At 43.1% G+C, this 27,014-nt stretch overlaps 1 protein-coding gene and 1 long non-coding RNA gene across 2 annotated transcripts in view; one reads left to right on the forward strand and one right to left on the reverse strand.

Annotated features, from left to right (window-relative positions):
* Positions 1 to 17,038, reverse strand: part of MXD4 (MAX dimerization protein 4) — a 62,780-nt gene extending 45,742 nt beyond the window's left edge. The window contains exons 1-2 of the mRNA XM_069977317.1: positions 16,577 to 17,038; positions 13,911 to 14,010 (exon numbers count right to left, since the gene is read on the reverse strand). Coding sequence (XP_069833418.1) covers positions 13,911 to 14,010; positions 16,577 to 16,640 — 164 coding nt within the window. The 5' untranslated portion in view covers positions 16,641 to 17,038. The remainder of the gene's footprint in view (positions 1 to 13,910; positions 14,011 to 16,576) is intronic.
* Positions 17,039 to 17,173: 135 nt separating this feature from the next.
* The window catches only part of LOC138796740 (uncharacterized), a 47,389-nt gene continuing 37,548 nt past the window's right edge, over positions 17,174 to 27,014 (forward strand). Inside the window, exon 1 of the long non-coding RNA XR_011363812.1 lies at positions 17,174 to 17,307. This is a non-coding gene — a long non-coding RNA (uncharacterized lncRNA). The remainder of the gene's footprint in view (positions 17,308 to 27,014) is intronic.

Below are 27,014 nucleotides of genomic sequence, written 5' to 3' on the forward strand. Positions count from 1 at the left end.
TAAACAAGTTACCCTTGTTTCTAGTAGTCTGTCACACAGGATCCTTACTGGTGTCAAAGCGACAGAATGGACCGAGAGGGTTGTACATAAAGGGAAGTGCTGGTAGGAATAATTTATCCCATAGGACTGCTGAAGGTAGAATTCCATTGATGAATAATAGGCCAGCCCTTCCACTCACCAGTGCCATATATAACTTGTTATGTGGCAGAGGGAACTTTGGGGGCCTCTTTAGGCAACAGGTTTGTGCTTTCATTATTGTCCATATTATCATCATTGGTCCGCTCTGTTCTGCATCTCCACGACTCCAGTCTTTACCCTTCAGGCCACAATATGTACTGCCCCTTATTTATCAGCCCAGACATCAGCCATGTACCTACAACCTTCTCTCCTGGAACACCCATGAATTACGTGGCCACTATTTATATCTATAGAAGGCAGAAAATAATCATGCTGACCATATTTCTACCACAGATGAACGTAAAATGTATTTTCGGACAGAGGGATAGCATTCCAGTGCCTGTGTGATCCTATATATAGACCTTTCCCAGCTAGGAACACTGTACAATGCCAAAAGAACCTGAACGGAGAGTCTTACGACTTAGAGAAAGAGACTCTACCAGAGACTTAGATAACTTCTGTATTCTGGTTGGCTATGAAATACAACACCTGATGCCCCCCATTGACTCGGGGCAACATGACATCACTCCCAAGGAGAATTAAAAAAATATATATATGGCAGATAATATTTCTGCCCAGATGAACACCCAACGTGGTCTGTCCTCACTCACTAACATCCGATCCTTCATGCTTCTTGTGTCACCCTGTAATATGTATTAAGGAGAATAAAAAATCCTTGGGAGGGGGATTTATCATTGCATTTACTTGGCATTTTTGAGCAATTTTTGGCACAAACTGCAATTTTCACAAAAATATTGCAACTATCACTTACTCCTCATTGAGAGAGGTGGTGGGGGTTTGGGAGGGGGGGTATAGGCATACTTGGTATGGCTATTAGCTTCGTACTTTTCACCAACAAAATGTGTTAACAGTCTGCTACAGTGCCGAGGACTAGAGATGAGCGAACCGGGTTCGGGTTCGAGTCAATACGAACCCGAACGATCGGCATTTGATTAGCGGGGGCTGCTGAAGTTGGATAAAGCTCTAAGGTTGTCTGGAAACCATGGATACAGCCAATGACTATATCCATGTTTTCCACATAGCCTTAGGGCTTTATCCAACTTCAGCAGCCACCGCTAATCAAATGCCGAAAGTTCGGGTTGGGATGGACTCGAGCATGCTCAAGGTTCGCTCATCTATACCAAGGACCTCTGGTTAAGAGGGATAAATGTTGCGCCATATAAAGAATTCTATGATGGTATTGTACATTCAAAAGAGTTTAATGCCAGTAAATTAACTTTATACCACTGGAATCCTGGGGAATTTCTCATATAACAGAGGAGGAAGGGCCCGGACCACAGGTCTCTCTATACAAAGATTTAGGGGAGTTCCTGGATAACTGAACAAATTGTTTGCTTTTCTGATAAGATGATGAAGATCATTTCCTTTGGAGTTTTCTCATTGTAGATATCGTAACAACCCTAGCTATAGTCATAAAGATACAAATTAATCCAGATTTACATGGCATTTTTATTCTTATGTTTAAATACTTTAGTACATTTTATAGAAAAATAATAATTTTTGTGTCGCCACATTCCAGAAACCATGATTTTTATTTTTTCTGTCAATGTGTTTTTTTTGCCATTTTTCCCCCCTACACGGGAATGGGAAACTAATAGCAAACTGCCCCCAGCAACCAATCACAGCTCAGCTTTCAGCTCTGGTAAAATAAAAGCTGAGCTGTGATTGGCTGCTGTGGGCAGTTTGTCAGTCTAAATTTTACAGCCTTCGATAAATCACCCCCAATATGTTATATTTTTTCAATGTATTGTTAGTATTGTCATGGCACTATATATTTATTTCTTTTACTATTTTTTATACTTTTTTTAATTATATTATTTATATACTTCTTTTTTTATCAAATTGTATTTAAATTTACAGAACTTATTTTAACTTTTTTTCCTGACTAGAGGACTAAAGCTTCTGATCGTTTGATCACTTATATAACGCTTTTAAATATATAGGCTGGCACTGACAGATCTGAGGACCTTTATCTGGAGCTCAGCGGCCATAGAGACCCATTAGCATCCTGTGTTCACTTCCTAAGATTCCAATGGGCTGAAAGAGGGCCCCTCCCCTTTGTTAAACTCCTTAGATGCAGCAGTCACTGCACTGACATGCAGGATCTAAGGGGTTCAATTGTCAGGATTAAAGGTAACTTCTATCCCGATTATTGCAGTGGACCAATAATTGTATAGAACAGACACACTTTTGCTGGTGGCAGCCATCCGCTGTCTCTTAGCAGTAAAAACAACACAATTTGGAGGAGATCATGTGTCCAAGTGCAGTAAGGGGGTTCATTCTATACACGTATACCCTACACTTAGCTGCCTGCATTCAGAGAAATCGATTACGGTACAAAATTTATATCACACCATTTCTCCTCTTATTTTAGGACTGAAAAGCTTTATTTATATAAAAAAAGGACAACTGCCCCTTAAACAACAAAATAATGCTGAGAAAATAATACATTTCTAAATTAGTATTTCTTTGGAGTCAGCATTATTTTAGTTCTGCCTTTTCAATATGAAGCCTTAATAAAAAAAAAGAATCAGCCGCAGCTGAAATAAGTGACGTCTGTGATCATTTGGAGGACACCTGCTGGTTTAGGAAAGTCACATTTGGACGGAGAGCTTGGTTTAAATGTTACCACAACAAAGAAGCTGAACAAAATGTCCCTGTTCATGTCACGCTGAATGACCTGTAACGCTGCCCAGCCAACATGTGAAGTGTGGGGCCGAGAGTAATGTCATCCCATTGGCTGCACCGGCCGGCTGCTGGATATAATTCTGCTGCAAAATGCATGTCTGTGAGGACCCCTCGCCTACACACAGTACACAGAACTGTTCTGTGTACTGTCAACAGTCTACCAATCTGCTATAGGCTAGTAATATAGGGTAGACATCAGGCACACAGCGTCTCATAGACAGACAATGTGAACTGTATTGAAATTGCATAAAATACATAATAATTAATAATATACATAACTAATATGCATATTTATTCCACCAAGTTCTCAAACAGTTCTGCATAAAGTGTGGTTACAACCAATACGGTCATCATTACTGTTTTTTACTGTCTGTACCTGTCAGTGCAATATAGTCTTGAACCCCTTTAATTGTACCATTAAACATGTTATTCCAAGATTAAAGGGAGTTTCTGGGTAAAATGTATTTATCCTCAGGATAGGGCATCAAGATCAGATTGGAAGTATGTCCACAATTGGCTATCCCTCCAAAAGGATGTTTGCTAGATGTTGGCCATTACAGTGAAGAAGAGCAGGAAGCAGACAGCTCCATACATTGTGCAGTGGCTATTCTGAGTTACTACAGCTCAGCTCCTATTCACCTAAATGGGAGCTAAGCTACAGTAACCCAGCTTGGCCACTACAGAATGTATAGAGCTGTCTGCTACACCCTTTGTTTCATTGTCTGTGCTGATGTTCCAGCTCTGGAGTATAGCTGATCACCAGGAGTACAGGAACCCTGTCTTAAGACCTCCATCAATTTATATCAGTTATCCAGTGGATAGGTGATAAATGCTTCTGACCGGAATAACCCTTTAATATGACAACTGGGTGTTACCATTGCATATATTAGTTGAAGTGTGTCCATAAAAAGTGGTGACACTGACCATGTATGGACACACCCCTTTGATAAGGAAAACAGTAACACCCAGTTGTCAATTTAATTTTAATCCAGGAAGAATAATAGAGGAACAAGGAGACACTCCAGAATGGTTATTTTATGGTTAAGTATTTACTTGGGCAGATACGTCAGGAGAGTACATCATGATGGCTGTATACTAAAAGACCCAATAACTAGGAAACAGACTTACTTTCAGGAATCCTTAAAGCAAAGTGAAATGTCGAATGCAGAATGAATACACAAAATGTGCTAAGGTTTAATTAAAGGGGGGAAAAATGCTGCTGCAGCGTTACCAAAGAAAATAATTGAGAACCCTATTGAGAAAGAGCTGGCTACAATCCTGGGGAACAGTGGGGGCTTCAGAGGATGGGATTTGGAGTCACACTATGCACTTGTTGTTATACTATGAAAACCTTTCTTTCATTTAAAGGGCCCAGTAGCAAACTAAAGTTTAAGCTGATCACTACAAATCCTATACAACAAAATCCTGATGGTTTGGCACCTAATTAGACCATCAGGAGCTGAAATCCTTAAAGGAGAACTGCTTTTTAAATTTTACAGGTTTAGGCAGCGTTCACACTACGTATATTTCAGTCAGTATATGTATATTTCAGTCAGTATGTTTCAGTCAGTATTGCAACCAAAACCAGGAGTGGATTAAAAACACAGAAAGGATCTGGTCACACAATGTTGAAATTGAGTGGATGGCCGCCATTTAATGGCAAATATTTGCTGTTATTTTAGAACAACGGCCGTTATATTGAAATAATGGCCGTTATTTACTGTTATATGGCGGCCATCCACTCAATTTCACCATTGTGTGAACAGAGCCTTTCTGTGTTTTTAATCCACTCCTGGTTTTGGTTGCAATACTGACTGAAATATATGTAGTGTGAACGCAGCCTCAGGCACACGTTAGTAAATCAGCCCCAGTATGTGTGAAAGAGGCCCAAGTGTTGTTTTTTTTTTTTTTTTTTTTTAGTTTAGTTGAGAATGAAGTCAGTCCCTTCTTTGCGGCCTCCAACAATACACTGGTGCAGAGAACAGCTACAAGGAGTGTCTCTCTCCCTAGGGGACAGGCACAGTTGCACAGCCAATTGTTTTAAATAAGAATCAAGTTATTCTTAATTTATCCTGTGGGGGCGCTGCAGGGAAACTGAATACTTGCTACAGGTAATTGTGAATAAAGAACAACCACATTATGAAAAAGAAATATTCAAGAACAAGGAAGATGGAAAGCCACTTTAAGTGAGTGATTCAGGCAATAACAAATAGGAAAATAAGTAAAAATAGTAAAAGGAGCTGTGCGTATGTGTGTAACTGGAGGATGGCGAGTGGGCGAGTTGTGAATGACAGATGTCTGTATATAAACTACAGTATTAGTAGTACACAGCGCATCTTGTTGGATCGCCCTGTCCTTTTGGAAGACATAAGATGTTCTCATCCAGACACATCATTACCATAACCTCACAATAGTGTCGTCCCACGTGGTCAACACACTGTGCATAGTGATGGAAGAGAAGTGCCTAGCGGATGACAACTTCGCCAACTGAGATCTGGGTATTGGCACGTTAAATGGGGGGTAGTTTCATCTGATGAACTGGTGGCCTATTTCCAAGATAAGGCATCATTTTATGATCACTGCATACTAGAGATGAGCGAATTTTGAGCATGCGGACCCAAACGCTCTGCATTTGATTACCGGAGGCCGATAAATTTGGATGCAGCCCTAAGGCTGCCTGGAAAACATGGATCGAACCATAGGCCTAGGTTGTATCCATGTTTTTCAGAACTCCCTAGGGCTGTATCCAACTTCTGCAGCCACCGATAATGAAAAGCAGAGCGTTTGGGTTCAGCCGTACCCGAGCATGCTATCATGCAACATATGGCAGCACAACAAGTACTGTTGGTTTCATTATATAGAACTGTACAGACTCCATTGGACCTACATTGCATTAGAAATGAAGAAACGGCAAAACAATTATCAGCCAATACAAAGGATCATACGTGGTTGTGTAATCGCTCTGTATAAACAAGATAACAAATGGATAAAATGTTGATAACAAAGAGTTTCTGAATACATGTAAACCTGTGCCCAGAGCAACTCGGTATGATAACGTTACAATCCCTGATATAGCTACGCATGATGACTGTAACAATACAGAGCAGTGCCTTGGGGTATGATCCTTCTCTGCACTACGGGTCTCCAACCTGCGGGTCTCCAGTTGTTGCCGGAGACTCAAAGCAAATAGCAAGGAGAGTAAGTAATGTGATTATTCCGCATGCCTACAGTGGTCTGGGCATGCTGGGAGTTGTAGTTTAGCAACAACTATGGACGTAAAAGCTGGAGACGACTGCTCTCCAACATGATCATTCTTTAAGTTCCATTACTTCGTCTTATAGAGGACTTAGCTAGCACCAACAAGAACATAAATTGGCCCCTTTGTTTTAAAGACCTATTACACGGAACAATTATCGGACTATAATTGTGCTGTGTAATAGAAGGCAACGATCAGCTGACATGAACGATGTCGGCTGATCGTTGCTGTCGTTTGCCCTTCAACATGTTGAAAGACAAACGACTGTGATAGCAGCGATCTGCTGGTGGAGGCAGACCGCCGCTATCCTCAATGGGCTGCCTAAACGATCTAGCAATCACCCGGGCAGCCCCCCGCAGCTCCCTGCGGCATCCCTTGCACTTACCCACTCGCTGCCGCCTACTAGCGTTGGCAGCGAGTGGGGAACGAGGAGCAAATGAGCGCTGACAGGGCTTGTTTGCTCATTTATGTCACCCCGTTTAATAGGGGCTTTAGCAATCACAAGGGTACAAGGAATTAGGAAGACTAGCACTTACTTATATGTATAGTTTATTCTATCAATATAACATAAATTTTAGTGCCCTGGGGGTAGAGACCTTCAAAAGAGCTGCATGGAGCCTGCCTGCTAGAGTCAATGACTTGCTATGAGGCAATGTGATCCTTGTCTACCAAATACAAAAACAAATGTACCCTATCAGTGATCACCTTCACACTGATCTCTGTGCACACAACAATATTAAAGACTGTCCTTCGAGTTGGAAAGTTTGGGGGGTGGGAGGGAGGCACTGGGGATGGGGGGGGAGGGGCAGGGAGGGAGCGGGTTGGAGGGTATGCCCTCCAGGGAGTTTGTGATTGTATGGGGATAAAATTTGTTTTGTAAAAAAGTTTTTCCAATAAAAATTATTCTGAAAAAAAAAAAAAAAAAAAAAAGACTGTCCTTCACTCTATACACAAACTGGATCAATGTACAATGAGTGGGGGCCTGACAGCTGCCCCCCCCTCTCACTAAAGACTATAAGGATAAGGATCCTATTACATGGGCTGACTATGGCCTGATCGTTTTAGTAAACAAGAGCTGATCGAGGAGACCTATTACTGGACCTATTACATGGCCCAAAAATTGGGCAATAAGGGCTGCATGGACATCGTTAGCCATGTCCATGCAGCCCTAGCCCAAACACTTGATACCTTACCTCTCCCCGCTCCTGGTCTTCTCTCCTGTGCTCCGCAGCGTCAGCTGACAGGCCACTCAGCCAATCACAGGTCAGGACCACCACGGGAAGCTGCGGAGCACAGGAGAGAAGACCAGGAGCGGGGGGAGATAAGGTATCAGGTGTATGGGAAATTGTTAGCTGTCGGCCACACATTGCTATTACACGTAACAATGGGCGGTCAATACCCGTTTCATCGGCTGATCGTTGTGTCTATTACATGGAGTGATAATTGCCCAAATCGGGCCAATTCAGCCAATTATTGCTCCGTGTAATAGGTTTGTAATCCACTCAATATTGCATTTCATTGTATATCTATAGGTCTAATGTGAACCTATAAAATCTAGAATTTTTTTAAAATTATCTTTATTACTTTATATTTTTCTTGTTGCTACTTGTAAACAGTCAGCAAGCTGATACTTATTACATTATGTCTGATCCCAGGCCTGTTAATTTCCAATGCAAGTAACAGATACATAATACTAGATCCATATGATTAAAGGAGAAGTCCGGAGAAAATGTTTATTAAGGGTGTGTTCACACCTACAGGATCTGCAGCAGATTTGATGCTGTGTTCAGTTATTTAAATGAAATCTGCTGCAGAAAATCAGCTGCAGATCCTGTAGGTGTGAACGCACCATAAAGTATTGTATTGCCCCCAAAAGTTATACAAATCACCAATATACACTTATTATGGGAAATGCTTACAAAGTGCTTATTTCCCTGCACTTACTACTGCATCAAGGCTTCACTTCCTGGATAACATGGTGATGTCACTTCCTGGATAAAATGGTGATGTCACAACCCGACTCCCAGAGCTGTGTGGGCTGTGGCTGCTGGAGAGGATGATGGCAGGGGGACACTTAGGGACACAGGGCACTGGAGGGACACTGAGCATCCCTCTGCCATCATCCTCTCCAGCAGCCACAGCCCGCACACCTCTGGGAGTCGGGTCGTGACATCACCATGTTATCCAGGAAGTGACATCATCATGTTATCCAGGAAGTGAAGCCTTGATGCAGTAGTAAGTGCAGGGAAAAAGCACTTTATAAGCATTTCCTGTAATAAGTGTATATTGGTGATTTGTATAACTTTTGGGGGGCAACACAATGCAAAAATTTTCATCTGACTTCTCCTTTAAGAACAGCTTCTCCTCTAGACCAGGGATCGGGAACCTTCGGCCCTCCAGCTGTTGCAAATCTAAAATTCCCATCATGCCTAAACAGCTATAGCTTTAGTCTTGGCTGTGCAGGCATGATGGGAATTGTAGTTTTGCAACAGCTGGAGGGCTGATCTAGAGACATATAAGCCATAATAAGCAAAAGTATAGACGTGATGTGTCAACCGTCTTTTTGTTGCTTTGCGCTAGAGATGAGCGAATTTACAGTGATAACAAAGTGAAGGACTTCATTATATCTGCAATCCGCTCATCATTTGGCTGCCTATCAACTCAGTGCCGCTCCTCCCCGGGTGCTGGGAAATCTGCATCCAGTCTTATAAAACTTTTTCCAGTAACATAGTTAATAAGGTTGAAAAAAGACAAGAGTCCATCAAGTTCTACAGAAACAAGGTATCTCTCGTACGCTATACACATCTTGCTATATATTATTGCTGAGTTATTACGGACAGAGTGGGGGGTCCGGTATGATGTGGATGGACTGTTACATTCTATAGATTTAGTGCGGTGTTGGTTATTTATTGTCTACAGAAACCCTACCATGCTGAAGGCAAAAACCTCTATGGGGCAGATGACAATTGCTCCATTACAGGGAGAAAATTCCTTCCCGACTCCAAAGGCAATTAGAATAATCCCTGGATCAACGTATCACCGGAAATCTAATGCCAATAACTTGTAATATTATATTGTTCAAGAAAAGCATCCAGGCCTCCCTTGAACTTATTTAATGAATCAGCCAATTTCCAGGGCACCTCTAACTGAAGTACAGGGAAGGCCTTAGAGAGTCCTCACACCTCACACTCTATGACCAGTCACAAAGGCGCACAAGAGATCCATCATCCACATACTGGTGGCAGAACAGATGTCCAGCTATAAATACCAGACGAGGTGTAACACACGGCTTCATTCAGCGCCATTGTTCTCAAAGTCAGAAGAGGCTTGTAAACACATTTATACATGGTATCAGAGGAGTTTCCATGCGGAAAATTACCCCATCATTTTAAATGTCTATTATCTTCTGGTGTTGACAAGCATCTGATACCACCCTCCTATAGCCATTTTACTAATGATATATAACATTAAGCCATATAAACAGTTTATTAATGTCACATTACTTAGGCTGGGTTCACACTACGTTTTTGCCATCCGTTTTTTTGTAAAAAAATGGATGCACTCACTATTCTGCAGGTGGGGTCACCATGTACATACATTACATTATGTATCCTGTACTGAGCCTGAGTTACATCCTGTATTATCCAAGTTACTCCAGAGCTGTACTCGCTATTCTGCTGTTGTAGTCATTGTAAACATAAATTAAATATCCTGTACTCATTGAAGGTGTGTCCGGGGTATTCCCCAACCTTTACTTCATACATAGTGCAATGGTAAAGGCATTCAGTTTACCGTATGGCTAATGTAGCCCCGTGGGGTGCTCGGATGTGTTGTCTTCACAGTAGAGAATATATAGGCAATGTATCCTGCTGTATACTTACACCTATATATGAAGTTAAGAGAATAGAGATCCCAGCACTCGCAACTAGGTCCCAATTTCTTGCAACATCCCATAAAAACAGACTTCAAGCAGAGACAGAGTGACGGGTTTCGGTTCATGTGATCTTCAATATAGTCAATGACTATGATTAAGATTAGCTGAATCGAAACGCATTGGTCTATCTCTGCTTGAAGTCTGTTTTTATGGGATGTTGGAATAATGAAATTGGGACCTAGTTGCGAGTGCTGGAATCTCCATTCCCTTCACTTCACTATACACTAGGATGCATTGCCCATAGTCGCCCATTGTAAAACTACCGTACTAGATACCTCCTTAACTATGTATTCTGGTATATGAAAACATGACAGAATTTGTATCCTGGTGCAAATACATTAGACATGTGCCCCATAAAGTGAGCTTTCCAGCGCGTACACTGAACTTTAAGAGGAAAAAAAATAAAAAATATGAACAAGGCGGACATACACTAGTAAGGTAAATTAACCCCCTCCCGTTGCCGCACTGTTAATTAACGTCGCTGCAGCCTATGCCCGATGCTGCAGCGACGTTAATTAATGATCCAGGATGACACAGGTGCAGGAGCTGAGCCTGTGTCACCTGCGGCTGGTCCTGGCTATTAGTGATAGCCGCGGACCCACTGCAACTCTAAGCACGACCGCAGCATCTATAGGGCTCCAGATAGAGAATTCTCCCTCTACAGAGGGAGAATTCTCCAATGTCCATCGGGGCTCTGCGAAGTGATCCCGGGGCCCGATGGTAACCATGGAAACTGAAAGCCTCAGGCTTCCAGTTTTTCTGGCTACAGAAGCCGGTGGGGGTCGGGAGGGAAGGCTGGGCGCGAAGGGCGCGCGCCTGTGAGCTCTGCCCCCTCCCCTCTCTACTCTGCCGCTGTTACAAGATAGTAACAGCGGCAGGGGACAGAGGAGAGGGCACAGAGATACGGACATCAGCTTATGGGATCCCATAAGCTGATGTCCAAATACGACCTGGGCATTAAGGCATCAATGACCCCAGGTCATGAAAGGGTTAATGGAAGCGTTTGGTCTGAACCACAGGCAGCAATACATAAATTATCATAAATCCTTTACTCTTATGCTATGTTTACACAGAACGATTATTGTTCAAATTTTCGCTATAACGATCGCATTTGAGCGATAATCGTTCCGTGTAAACACAGAAAACGATCAAGTGACAAGCAAAAAAATCATTCATTTTGATCTTTCGACATGTTCTTAAATCATCCTTCGTTGCTCGCTAAAAATTCGCAGATCACTTTGTGTAAACAGTCTTTCAAAGATTTACCCTATGTAAAAGATGGGCTTAAGCGATCTTAAAAACGATCGCAATAACGATTTTTCTTACGAATATTCTAACGATTTATTCTTCTAAACGCTGATCGTTATACCAAAGACCAAATCGGTGCTTCAAAATTGTTAAACGATCGATTGGGCGAATTATCGCTTCGTGTAAACGCAGCGTTAGTAATCCTTTGCCTCTACAGATTACAAGGATTTCAGCTGTCTCTAAGAAAAGCAGGATAATAAAACTCCCGTAATTCTAGCCCAACTTTATAAACATATGAAAACTCAGCCGATACACCTGACTACTGGGGCCCCTACTGATCATTTCTGCCTCTACAGGATTATCTTAAAGCAGGAACATTGGACATGCCAGAATTTTTTTTTTTTTTTTCTTTACAAATCTTCAAAACCCTTAAAGACGTGGCCTAGTTTTGGCGTTACGAACAGGGCAATTTGTTTGTTTTCATCTCCAAATGCATTACTTTTATGCATTACTTTAAGCTCATTGCTTCTGGGGAAATTTTTGGCGTGTTATAACTCTTTTAAGAAAAGGAGAAAGGTCAATGTAACTGTACATTGCAATGACTTGGATTTATATACCATAGAAGGATTTTGAAGTGATGGATGGCAAACTCTACGATTATTGTAATTGCTGCAACCAGTGGTTGTCATCCAACATCTGCACCATATATAAAATGAGGTCATGTTAAAAGGATTCTCCAGGATTAGAAAACAATGGAGATCAAACAAAAAATTCGGATTTGTACGAACCCAAATAATCTGCCTGGAGAAAGTGGATGCAGCCAGAGGACTGCCTGGAAAACATGAATACAGACATAGGCTATACAGCCATATCCATGTTTTTCAGGCAGTCCTCTGGCTGCATCCACTTTCTCCAGGCAGTGGGATTCAAATGCCGATCGTTCAGGTTCATCTCTATAAAAAAACATAGCTGCTTTCCTCCACAAACAGCACCACCCCTGTCCTCAGTTTGTGTGCAGTATTGCAGCTCTGTTCCATTAACCCTTTCACGACCTGGTTGTTTTAGGATATCAGCTTATGGGATCATAATGATCCCATAAGCTGATGTCGCTATGTCTGCCACCTCTCCTCTGTCCCCTGCCGCTGTTACAATCTTGTGACAGTGGCAGGAGAGAGAGGGGAGGGGGCAGAGCTCATGGCCGCGCACCCTGCCTTATCTCCCTCCCCCCCACCAGCCTCCGTAGCCAGGAAACCAGAAGCCTGCGGCTTCCGGTTTACATGGCTACCATCGGGGCTCTGTGATCACTTCGCAGAGCCCAGATGGACACCAGCAGAGAATTCTCCCTCTGTAGAGGGAGAATTCTCTGTCAGGAACCCTATAGATGCTGTGGTCGTGCTGACCACAGTATCTATAGGGCTAACTCTCAGCACTGGAGTGTGGCTCTGGTGCTTAGAGTTGCAGCTGGCCCCCGGTTATCAGTGATAGCGGGACCCGCCGCGGATGACACAGGCGCAGCTCCTGCGCCTGTGTCATCCTGGATCGTTATTTAACGTCGCTGCAGCATCGGGCATAGGCTGCAGCGACGTTAATTAACTGTGGAGCGGTGGGAGGGCGTTAAAGTGAATGGAACCAAGCCATAATACCACACACAACCTAAGGACAGATGTAGCGCTGTTTTAAACAAGAGCAGCTGTGTGTTTTTTTTATAATCCTGGAGAACCCCTTTAACTCAGAAACATCAAAAGCTTCAATGCATGAAGAAGACAACACCTTAAAGGGGTTATCCAGCGCTACAAAAACATGGCCACTTTTCCCCCTACTGTTGTCTCCAGTTCAGGTGCGGTTTGCAATTAAGCTCCATTTACTTCAATGGAACTAAGTTTCAAAACCCCATTCAATCTGGAGACAACAGTAGGGGAAAGTGGCCATGTTTTTGTAGCGCTGGATAACCCCTTTAAGAGGCACTAACCCTAACGTCTATCTTGTTTACAGTTGCTGGGTAACTGAATGCAGCCATTTGTTATCAGTTCACTAATATGTCGTGAAATGTGTTGCTGGAGAAATCTTCTAAGCGTCACGGTTTGGTATAAATACTACAACTCAGTTCTTGCACGCCACACAGTGGGAGAGGGTCAAAAACAACAACAAATACAAAACTTTTTGATACTTTTTTTTAAACTAGTACATTAGAATATGAGGAGTGAAAGCGATGTCAGGAATACTATGCACCGACAGGGCCACGTTCTAATTTAGGAAGATTTCCATAAGGCGTGTGTGAGTGTATGGGTGCAGCACAGCGGAGACGTGTCATCTGTATGGGATCAGAGCACAGGACGGGGATTAGACTAAAGTAGTGCAAGGACATAGTAGATGTATGCAAGGAAGAGGGACTGTGCGAGTGACACTGTGTGTGTGCGAGAGATCAGGGGGAAGTGCTGGGAGGACTCGCAGGCATGGTGTACGCGTGGCAGTGTTTATATGAAATCAAAACAGAGCCAAGCCCAGGCAGGAAAGATGGCGACGGCCCACAGCACCTCCCCCCTCATGTCCTCCAAGGGATTGGTGCTCGGGGCCTTCTCTGGTTACCTGTTATTCTGGGATTTTCTAGATAGTGAGGCTGCTTTGGTTTTTTTCAAGGAGTAATCACTGTCGAAGGGTAAAACTGATGCATAGCCATGTTCTGCTTCTGCAAGGAGAGAAAGACAAGAGGGACAAGGGGTGGGGGGGTTACTCTGTGCAACTACATACAGATGGAGCAGGCTGGAGTTTCACACACGAAGCAGAGCTGTTTGTGGATGTAGCTGAGCCCAATGTGTAACTGCAGCAGTAAGGAATGCAGATTAGCAGAGCTGAGTGTGTCATATGTGAAATAGTTACGTCTGCGGATCTGGCAAAGATGAGTGTGAGCTGTAGAATAGCTTGAATGTTTGGAATGTAGCAGAGCTGAATATGTGGCCTAAAATATATATAGTGAGTTAGAGAATCAAGTATGTGATGTAGTAGAGTGGAGTGTGTCAGATATGGTATAGTCGAGTCCATCAGAGCGAATTATATGCTGCAGAAGAGAAAAGTTTGCGATTCTAGCAGAGTTGACTATGTGTTGTAGCAGAGCAGGGAGCTAAGCTTTTAAATGTAGCAGACAAGAGTTTGTGATAGGTTTACGAATCTAGCAAAGTTGACGATATGGCTGTAGTAAGTGCCGAGTATGTAAACGTAGCAACATTTAGCAACGCTGGCATGCTATTTATGGTTTTCCATAGGACCCGCAGATAAGACAACATTATCTTTTTACTATGTTGCACAAACAATGGAGTCCCAAAGCAAATAAATTCAGCTTTGCTACATTGCATAACAATCACCCCCCCCCCCCCTTCATGTGTCAGCTGCAGCTGATCTGACAGGCAGAGTTGATCTCACTGACAGAACCATCTGACACAAAGCCTGGTGCCCAGCATAAGAGCACATACACACGTATGTAGCAGCACAATGCAGGCATGACATACACGTGACAGGCGTGTCATTCTGTACATAGCCCTGTGTCCAGCCATACACCTCCCTGCGGCTATTTACACAATGCAGTGCACTATATGGGTGCTGTATACAATGTATCGTGCGTATCCAGCTTCTCTTATTATCTCATCTCTGGTCCCCTAAAATATAATGCTGCAGGAAAACACAGAAACAAAGTGGCGCTCCACGTCCTTGCTGCTGAGGATACACACAGGGGGGGAACGCTACACTCCTTGGTGGCTGCATGGAGCATCATTTTTTTGCAAGATTTGCCATGCCGATGCAAATGTAGTATGCAAAGAAAGGCACGTGTAGACAAAAAAAGAGCATGCAAACTGTGTTTACACCTACTGTATATGCACATGTATAAAAGTGCAAAACATGCATATATATAGCGAGTGCACTGCGTATAGAGCTATATACTGGTCTAATAATGTATATGCACACAGAGCACAGTGTGTTTACGTGTATGTGCACACGAATACAAGTGCAAAACATGCATATATATAGCGAGTGCACTGTGTACAGAGCTATATACTGGTCTAATAATATATATGCACACAGAGCACAGTGTGTGCACATGCAAGTGCAAACTGTAATGCCTATGGGGATATGTACCAATATAGTGCATGTGACTATACTGAAAGCAAAGTGCATCTATACAAGCAGTGCAGTGTATATAGTGCCATATATTATGATATAATGCGTATGTATATGGAAAAACTAAGCACAAAGTGTGTTTATGGATTTGAGTGGGTACAGACAGCGCAGTGCTTATTAGGTTATATACTAATATAGTGCAAGTGCAAAGTATATATCTACAGACAATATGGTGCAACATATAGAGCTGCTGCAAAATCTGTATATAGATATATAGTGCAATATGTATCAATATCTATAGAGTGCAATATATGTGCATATGTATATAGTATGTAAATATTTATGGTGACAGTGCAATATGTATATATAGTGTGCAATATATGCTTATACACAGTGCAATATATGGAAATATCTATATAGACAGTGCAATGTATGTAAATATTTATGGTAATGGTGCAATATGTATATATAGTGTGCAATATGTATATATAGTGTGCAATATGTGTATATAGTGTGCAATGTGTATATAGTGTGCAATATGTGTATATAGTGTGCAATATGTGTATATAGTGTGCAATATGTATATATAGTGTGCAATATGTGTATATAGTGTGCAATATGTGTATATAGTGTGCAATATGTGTATATAGTGTACAATATGTATATATAGTGTGCAATATGTGTATATAGTGTGCAATATGTATATATAGTGTGCAATATGTGTATATAGTGTGCAATATGTATATATAGTGTGCAATATGTATATATCGTGTGCAATATGTATATATCATGTGCACTATGTGTATATCGTGTGCAATATGTATATATAGTGTGCAATATGTGTATATAGTGTGCAATATGTATATATAGTGTGCAATATATGCTTATACACAGTAAATGTTTACGTTGCCAATACGTGTATAGAAAGTGTATATATAGTGCAATAGTTGTAAATATTTACATAAACCGTGCAATATTTGTACATTTTTATATAGAAAAGTGCATTTTTTAGTAAATCTTGATATAATCTATAGCAAAGCAGTGGCTGATGACTTGCAGTGTTACCAATGGCCAGCAAGCCCCATGCACTAGGCAGGGCAGCCCCCTCCCTCCATATAACAACCCAGGGACATGACAAATACCTCGGTCTCTTCTCTCCAAATATTCAGCTGCCTCCAGAAGGATTAACAGAGAGTTCAACTCCATACTTGTGTATATAAATATATGTCTCTCTATAGAATATATATAGCTGCAAAACTAGAAATCTGCTCTGTTTAAAAAATAATAAAAATAAAAACTCTGCACTTCACCCCTGGCTGAAGAAGGAAAAAATCAAAACAAGATGAAGTGGGACGAACTACAGGGAGTTCAGACGCTTCGGGGGGACTTCTTAGTCCATATAAACGGGAGCACAGCTTCGTTTGACATACGATGATTGACAAGGCGGCCGTCCAATAGGAAGGCGGTAGAGGCAGGGAGGCGTGGTTTTCGGTTTCGCGGTAGCCAATAGGAACGCGTTTCGTCAGGGCAGTGGGCGGAGACAAAGGCCAAGGGAGGAGAAGTCGCGGAGAATGTTGACAGATCCCAATCAACTTACTGAAAGGGATGGTAACGATTGAGATGCCGAAGCTTAGCAACAACGAGTGAAACCCCGCCCACCCGCCGCGGGATTGGACACATTTGTGCATGTTAAGTAGGCGCTCCGCGCTGATTGGTCATGTAAAGTGAGCGTGACAGCGGGGATGCTCGCTCAGGCGCTGGCCAATGGGCGACGTTGAACTTGACGTTGCTGTGAGGAAGAGAAAAGTTGAAAAGGAGAGGAAAAAAAAAGACGCACAAGGGGACATGGCCGATTTAGGGAGTGTAGGGAAAGGTAAGGGGCAAAGGAAAAACGTAGAATTACCCATAGGCAAGACTGGTGTAACTTACATTGGCAGCTTTGTGTTTGGGAGTTTTACTTCTAGACAGTTATTATAGTTTATAGAATAGTGCCAAAGAGTGTGTACCCTTATTTTATTTTACCCATAAGCCCCACCTTCAAATTATGGCCACACCCCCTTAAAGACAACCAAAACGGTATTAATGACCATAAATAGAGCCAGATTTGCCGCATTAATTGACTGCGACAAAGTTTCCATAAAGGCAGCATTTCCCAATCTATGGCGCCATGGTTGTTGCAAAACTACAACTCCCAGCATGCCCGGACAGGCTTTGGCTACTACCAGTCTCATCCAAGGGGTCCCTAACAATAATTTTTTTACAAATAAATAATGGGCAAAAGAGGCTACATGAAGAAGGCTGTGAATATAAGCGGCTTTACTTGTTTAAAAAAACGGCATTTTGTATTGGACGCTGTTATCGTCCATGTATGTACAAACTTTATATTGGCAGAAAATCTATAAAAATATATATTTTTTTAAAACTGCAAACAATGGTAGCAGAAAAAAATATGAAACAAAAACTGTGTGATTACTTAGCCTTAGGTCATGTTCACACAAAATACAATACAAATGTTCCAAGGTTGCCCTTGGATTTCTGCATAGTGTTTCTCCGTTCTGAGAATAGATTTAAAAAAATCCTTCATGATGCTGTGTTCAGTTATTTAACTGAAATCTGCTGCAGAAAATCAGCTGCAGATCCTGTAGGTGTGAACGCACCCTCAAACTCTAATTTTTTTGTCGCCTCAAGTCCTGCATAGTAAATGGACATCAGATAGAAACCTGACAGATCCCACTGAAGTCTGTGGATCTTGTGGGAACCCATCCGCATCCCTTACTGTCCGTTCTTAGCAAACTATTCGCCTCCTTTTTAAGGGTGTGTTCACATGTACAGGATCTGCAGCAGATCCGCAGCAGATTTGATGGTGCAGGTTTGATGCTGTGTTCAGTTATTTAGATGAAATTTGCTGCGGATCCGCAGCAGAAAATCTGATGTGGATCCGGTACATGTGAACGTACCCTTAGGGTATGTTCACACTTACCGGATCCGCAGCTGATTTTCTGCTGCGGATCTGCAGCAGATCCGCAGCAGAATTCATTTAAATAACTGAACACAGCATCAAATCTGCACCATCAAATCTGCTGCGGATCTGCTGCAGATCCGGCACCAAACAGACTCTTTGACAGAGCCTCCAAATGGGATTATGGACCTAGCCATAGCTCTATTTTATTGGGCCTATTTCTTCAACAAATCCAGAGCAGACATAGAGCATAGTCTGCAAATGCTGACTTGAGTTGTTATGTGCATACATTATATGGCCATGTTCACACAACGTAAGTTCCTAGGTAATCACGTCCGTTCTTGCAGCTGCCGCAATTAGTACGGAACTTTTGTAGTGCTGCAGGCTGAGGGAATCCCGGGCGGAGTGCATACACATGGTATACACTCCAGCCGGGATCCCTAGCACCGCAGCGAGAAACTGACATGTCAGTTTTCTGCGGCTGCAGAAAACCCTGTCAGTTCACACAAAGGAGCGTGCAATAAGCTTACAAAAAGGGGTGAGCAAGAGTCTTGATGAAAATCATGGCCATATTGCCAATAGAGACCGCCATGGATGCTATGGTATTACATGCACTCAAAGAACAACCAAGCATATTATCATAGTGGTGCTGAACATAACCCAGTATACAGAGAACAGCATAGCCAATATTATAGGGACAAATAATACTGTCACACAATTACCATATAATAGCACCACAGCAACCAATAATACCGCCATCCAGTAACCACATAGTATTAGACACAGTAGCGAAATTTGGTGGGGGGCAAGGGGGGCGGTCGCCCCCGGGCCCACTCAGACAGGGGCCCACTGAGGTCTTAGACAGTTAATGCTGTCTGCAAAAGCTATTGCTTTTGCAGACAGCATTAACACGTCAGTAGTGGCCGGAACTGTATGCGCTCGCACTCCTAATGAGCGCATACAGTTCCGACTGGGCCAGGATGTGATTGACACAGCATCAGGAGCCATTGGCTCCTGGCTGTGTCAATCATTCTTGTGGCCGGAGGCAGCGTTATGCCTCCAGCCACAAGAGGCTGCGCTCCGCATCCGCACACGCCCCCCGAACCGCCGAGCCCACCCCCTCCTTTATGCCTCTCTTGCGACCGCAAGCACGGTCTTGCTTGCGGCCGCAAGAGGCAATCTTGCCCCTGTCTGATGCGTCGCTCCCTGGGGGATTCCCAGGGAGCGCACGTATCAGGAACCTTAGTGCGCGTCGCTGGGACTTCCTGTACCGGAAGTCCCGGCCTGGGCGCACACTCAGCTTCCGGATGTGTGCGCTGCCCGGGAATCCCCCAGGGAGGGATGCATCAGCTGGGGGCAGAAGAGAGGACAGCAGCGACGGGGGAGCGCTTGTTAGGTGAGTTGTGTGTTTGTTTTTTTTAATCTGCTGTGCAGGGGGCAAACTATAAGGGGGGATACAGGGGGGGAGCCATCTACAAGGGGGGAATACAGGGGAGGGAAGCCATCTATAAGGGGGGATACAGGGGGGGAGCCATCTATAAGGGAGGGATACAGGGGAGGGGAGCCATCTATAAGGGGGGATACAGGGGGGGAGCCATCTATAAGGGAGGGATACAGGGGAGGGGAGCCATCTATAAGGGGGGGGATACAGGGGAGGAGCCATCTATAAGGGGGGGGGAAGCCATCTATAAGGGGGGAATACAGGGGAGGGAAGCCATCTATAAGGGGGGATACAGGGGGGGGAGCCATCTATAAGGGGGGAATACAGGAGGAGCCATCTATAAGGGGGGAATACAGGAGGAGCCATCTATAAGGGGGGATACAGGTTAGGGAAGCCATCTATAAGGGGGGGATACAGGGGAGGGGAGCCATCTATAAGGGGGGGGATACAGGGGTAGCCATCTATAAGCGGGTAATACAGGGGGGGCATCTATAAGGGGGCAATACAGGGGGGAGCCATCTATAAGAGTCAGCCTACCCACTAAACAAGGGTGTAAAGGGGCCAATACAGATGTGCAGTGTGTAGAGAGATGAGGATGGTGCCAGAGTGTGGAGCCTAATATGTCTGTCTGGCAGATTCTGTGGATTCGTGGCTCGGAGAAGTTCTCATAACGGCCCAGGGCAGATGGAGAAGAAGATGAAAAGGGAAGAACTCTGATCAGAGAAGACGTCACCTGTGAGTCACTAAATATATCTGCACTGTAATGTATATGGTGTGTAGAGCCTGTGTAGAGCTGGGGCTACTGCTAAATGACTTGAAGAGGTGATATTGCTCTGTGTACAGTGGATTATTCAGTTGCAGCAGTGGTGTTAGTCAGTATGTGCTGGTATTAGTCGGTATGTGGTGGTATTAGTCGGTATGTGGTGGTATTAGTCGGTATGTGCTGGTATTAGTCGGTATGTGCTGGTATTAGTCGGTATGTGCTGGTATTAGTCGTTATGTGCTGGTATTAGTCGGTATGTGCTGGTATTAGTCAGTAAGTAGTGGTGTTATTTGTTACTTGTAATCTGGTACTGTGTTTTATTGGATTTAGTATAGAGGATTTAGTCAGTAACAATATGGTGGTGATGGTAGTGGTTGTGGCGATATTTCCCCCTTGTATACTGGTATTATTGGTAATACCATATATATATACCAGTAGCATGCACTTGGTCGAGGAAGGGGGGCTCCAGGTTGACAGTCTGCAGCCCTCAGGGTATGCTGGGAGTTGTAGTACAGTAGTACAATCCTCCGATACCTGCCGCTGTAGACAGATGTATTGCTGGAACTTCAGGGCTGATGGTTGTCACCCACAGGTTGCAGCCACCAGGAGAATCAAACTGAGGACAAGAGTGGTGCTGTCTGTGGAAGAAGGCAGCTATATTTTTCTAATGTTAAGCCCTTTTACTTTTTTTGTGGTTCTATATTCCAGATGTAGAAGCCTCTTACACGGCTCTGTATCCTTATTCACTATAAGAAATGTAGAAGAATATTCCCTTTATTATTCAAAAAAATCCTTGTCACCTGCTGGGGTTCCCTATGGGTAACGTTGGTTGGGGGCCCACTCAGCCTCACTCGCCCCCCCTAGGCTGAACCCCTAGCTACGCCCCTGATTAGACACCATCTCTACACAGGTTAGTTACATCCAGTGGGTAAAAGGGGACATACTGCCTGATCAGAGTTCTTCACTTTGTGTAGTCTTCTTCATCGAATTCAGACTGTCATGAAAACCTTGCTGTATAACCATCTTGGACCCTTTACCTTTCTGGAACTCTCTACACCTTTTGCCCCCCTCTACACAAACTCACAGTCCATAATACCCCAGATGGTAATAGTGTCACAGATAATAATCTAACCCCTATATGTTCCACAGCCCCAACATCTTTAATACGGCTCCCTCTAATACCTCACACAGGATTGATGCCTTGTATAGTTAAAATACCCCCACACAGTAGTAATGTCCCCCTTTGTGCACCCGCTGAGTAATGGCCCATCTTTGTTCCCCCCACATGCTAGTAGTCCTCTCTTATTCCACCATATAGTAATTGTGTAATTGTACCAATTAAAAAAAAGACCTGATACTCACCTCTTGATGTTCCCATGTGGCACAGCTAGCCTAGGTACTGTCCTTGCTTCTATGGTCACGGCCTGATGCAAGTGACATGATGCATTGACTTAAAGGGGTATTCCCCCAAAATTATTTTTGCATTAATATGTTGCCCACACCCATAGATTTCCATCTTTAAAATATCAATTTATTATGGATTCTGCACAGTTTTGCTGTTATCTAGATGCATTCACCCCCATTAAACGCATAGAATCTTCAAAACTCAGTCCACTCCGACACCGCTCCCTGCTCCTAGCCCCCACCCTCCGTGTCAGGATCACGTGTCCTTCGTCTTTCCAATGGGCTGGGTTAGTGATTCTAACCCTGCCCACTGAAGTGAAGGAGGGCACTGAGACAGTGACAGCTGCTGATCACTGTCTCCCTCCCGACACTGTGTACCCCACCCCCGCCCCAGAGCTCTCTTGCGGCCCCCAAAACTTTGGCTCACCCTGAGCACCCCCCCCCCCCTTTCCTGCACTCCACGCCCCCCGCACAGTGTGCCGCCCGCTGCCTCATCTCTGCTATGTCGCTACCTCACCTCAACTCTGCTATATCTTGTGGATATCCACTCTGCTACATCATGGACCATTCAGTCATAAGCTTTGCATGATGGGAAATGTAGTTTTCTGGCCAGCGCCATGTTGGATATAGATCGGCTTTTTTTAAAAACTTGTAAAAACTCGGCTTAAAATACTCAGGGGAACTTGGTGAGTAAGAGCGGCTAGGTTTGGGAGCTATTTATTTTTTTAGCACTGCTGACGTCCTTTAATCACTGCTGACGTCCTCAGTGTGATCACAGCTTGTAAATTACCATGAGGGCTACGTTTACACGTAACGATTATCGTGCGAATTTGCGCGATAACGGTCGAATTCGAACGATAATCGTACGTGTAAACGCAGCGAACGATCGAACGACGCACGATAAATCGTACATTTTGATCTTTCATCAGGTCATCAAATCGTCGTTCATCGTACGCAAAAAATTCGCAAATCGTTCCGTGTGAACAGTCGTTCGCCGATTTAACCAATGTGTGAGATAGGCTTAAACGATCGCAGTGCGAATATTCGTATGATATATCGTACCATCTAAACGCTGATCGTTATAAAAAAAAAATCGTAAATCCGACATCGCTAATCGTACGTTCGGGCCAATAATCGTTACGTGTAAACGCAGCATCACTCTGCTCCATTATAGTTTTAAACTGGATCTGTAAGGGATTATGTGGCGAGGACCTTTTATTTAGTATGATTCGTTATACCAAACAAACCATATTTACTACCTACCCCACTCCCCCATTTCGGCTGTCATGGAGCCATAGTCTTGATGCACTGCACTTGCCTAAGGCTGCATTCACACGTCCCGTAACATTGAATGTGGTTGTGGATCCACGACCACGGACAATTTTAGGAACCATTCAAATGAATGCAGACATTCACACGATCAGTGCCGCGACCCCTTCTGTGGTCCGCACCACAAAAAAATAGGACATTTCCTAGTGCGGATTGTGGCACGGATTCCCCACCGCCCAGCGGCAGACATGACAGGAGCGCAGAAGACAACTACTCGCCTGAACATGTAAGCCTTCCGGCACGGGGGGGTGGGGGGTGGGGGGGGGGGTAGGCGAGTAGTTGTCTTCTGCGCTCCTGTCATCTCTGCTGCCGGGCAGCGTGGGGGTTGCACTTCTATTGGGGAATTGAGGCCTTAGGGTCAGCACAAGCCATTTTATTTTCCACCTGAGTATAAATATCCAAACGTTGCTTGCTGCATAACCCCTTTAAACCTTTGCTCTCTCTGGCCCATTGCCAGATGTGCGTTCCGGTCCAATGGTAAATGAATGGTCTATCCAACTAAATATTTTCCTGGTCCACTTGGTTCCTTTTTCTTGGGCCTCAATTTGCAATTCCCTACAGCTGTCCCTTCAGATCCTGATCACCCTAGTATAGCTATAACAAGCCATTGTGACCATGGAAGATTTTCATCCCCTAAGTGACAGCCAGCATAGATCTTAAAAATCATTAGAAATCAAAATAGAAAGTATATTAGATAAGTAGATTACTTTATTTGTTAGAAAGAATAAACTTTATTTGCCAGAACTGTAATCTCCCTTTAAGGTTCCGAGCTCCATTAAGAAACCGCACTGTTCTGACCTATGCCTATAGGATGGTATAATTCCTGCCGAACATTAAAGCAAATTTTTATCACTTTCTGACCTTACGGGATGACAAATATTTCTTTTTCTACAAGAAAAGAGGCTGTCTGGGAGTGTTACTATGGAGAAATCAGTAGTGCAACAGAGATGATATAGTCTTCCCAGTGGGATAGTCTCCTCGCAGACTGACTACCACAACTGGATGATTGCTTTGGCACCTGAAGTCACCGGGGATGGTACTTTTCCATTTAGTCAGGAATTACAAGCTGATGCAAGCTGTTAATGAAGGCCTAGTCTCACTTCCCTTCAGAATGGGAGGAATTATATCAAAGCAACAGGATGACATAATCTGCTTTATTGCACACATTGCCCTCTCTGCCGCACTTGTTTTTTACAGCGTTGACTACAGGGAGCCATGATTACAGGATTGTAATGTCTACACAGCATATACGACTGCACAGAGATTCCCTATGGTTCCATATGTAGTTACTATCTAGGGAGAATAACCCTATAGCACAACATCTGATGGAAGATGCCTCGGTTGTTTCACAAAAGAATATGACGCCATATGGAGGTACCATATGATAGCACACAGAGGTATATACAGGCACAGTATGGCCCATAGAGTTCTCTACTGTGCTGTGTAACAGATATATATTACACAGCTCCATAATATAACCATGTGCATCAGCACATTTTACCTTATGTCCACCCTTAAACACCATATTTTTTTTACTTAAAGGGATTATCCAGCAAAAATCTTTTTCTTTCAAATTAACTGGTTTCAGAAAGTTATAAAGATTTGTAATTTACTTCCATTTAAAAATCTCAAGTCTTCCCATACTTATCAGCTCCTGTATGTCCTGCAGGAAGTAGTATTTTCTTTCCAGTCTGAGGGTACTATTACACAAAGCGATTTTTTGATGATTAACGATAAACGAACTCAAACAACCGATATGGCGAACGACCTGAAATCGTTACACGGAACGATGATCGTTACTTATGATCATTATTGGGTTCGTCCTGTCATCGCCACTGCGTTTGCTGCTACTGCGAACGACCAAACGACGTCTTATTACTGTGAACAATTTGCAAATGATCAACGATAAAAATAGGTCCAAATTCTATAAAACGACCGATTTCTCGTTGGTCATTTAATCATTGTCTGCTATGATGCTACGTTTACACGGAACGATAATTTGCCCAATTGTACGATTAACGATGTTGGAGTAACGGTTTTATTTTATAACGATCAGCGTTTAGATGTACGGAAATTTGTTTTGCGATTGTTTTGCGATCGCTTAAAGCCTATCTCACACATTGCTAAAATCGGCGAACGACTGTTCACATGGAACGATCTGCGAATTTTTCAATCAACAATCAACAACGATTTATGAACCTGTTGAAAGATCAATCGTTGATCGTTCGCTGCGTTTACACGAACGATTATCGTTCGAATTCGACTTAACGATTTTTTCTAACTATAATCGTTCCGTGTAATACCACCCTGACACATCTCTGTCCATGTCAGGAACTGTCCAGAGCAGTAGCAAATCCCCATAGAAAACCTCTCCTGCTCTGGACAGTTCCTGTCTCAGACAGAGGTGGCAGCAGTGAGCACTGTGTCAGACTGACAAGAATACACCACTTCCTGCAGGACATACAGCAGCTGATAAGTATGGGAAGACTTGAGATTTTTAATTAAAAGTAAATTAGAAATCTTTATAACTTTCTGATTCCAGTTGATTTGAAAGAAAAAGATTTTCGCTGGATAACCCCTTTAATGTATAAATATCATCTACATAAGGCTAGGGCTACATAGTAACATGGGTTGCAATGTCCCCAAATCTAAGTGATGTGACCAAAATATTTGGATGATTCGTCTGCGACTTTCTGTTCAGAGATTTCACTATAGTTACAATTTAGTTAATTTATTGAAAAAGTCAAATGGCAGAGACTTGAAAGCGTGATGCAGTTGCATGTGAGTTGCTGACCAAAAGTTAGAATCTGGGATGACTCTTGTGTTGTGGTCTCCTTATGGTGCAATGAGGCTACATAAAGAAATCATGAGGTGCAGTGTCATCGTGGTGCAGAGAGGTGCTGTGTCATAGTACAATCTTCATGTCGTGCTACTAAGGCGCTGTGAGGCCCTTGTTTAACAGATTCATTTTGTAAATACATTGCATTATTTTAGGGCCCTATTACACGGGACAATTATCGTGTGAAAAAACATTATATCATTCGGATTTAAACGATAATCGTTCAGTGTAATTGCAGGCAACGATCGAAAAATCGTTCATATGTCGTTGATCGTTCATTTAGATCTGAACCTAAAATAATCGTTAATCGTTCGCTAACCGCTTGCTTAAGTTCCGCGTTTTTCCACTAATCGTTCAGTGTAATAACACCTTATCCATGGTTTTGCTGGGATCAGAAGGAATAAACGATCACAGTAACGATCGCAATAACGATCATAGTAACGATCGTAACTAACGATTATCGTTCTGTGTAATATGGTGAACGATTTCTGGTTAATGATAAACAATCTTGTTTGCGATCGTTTATCGTTAGTCGTTTATCTTTAGAAATCGATTCATGTAATAGGACCCTTAGGCTCCAGAGCTGCATTAACAGTTCTGCTGGTAGTGTCAATGGATAGACAGGTTACATTACAAATCCTGTACCAAGGCTGAGTCACGCTATGTTTAGATTTTAAAAGAAATGCTCTAGTTTGTGGTATACAGCAAAAAAGCAAAACAGTATACCATGGTGTAACTGTACTGGGTCGGTACTGAACATTAATATTCCAACATTCCCTGTAGAACCCTGTATCATAGCTTGGGGAAAACACATCGGAAGAAGGAACAGGGTCATAACTGATTTA

Source organism: Dendropsophus ebraccatus, chromosome 7 (assembly GCF_027789765.1).
Source record: "Dendropsophus ebraccatus isolate aDenEbr1 chromosome 7, aDenEbr1.pat, whole genome shotgun sequence".
Lineage (NCBI taxonomy): Eukaryota > Metazoa > Chordata > Amphibia > Anura > Hylidae > Dendropsophus > Dendropsophus ebraccatus.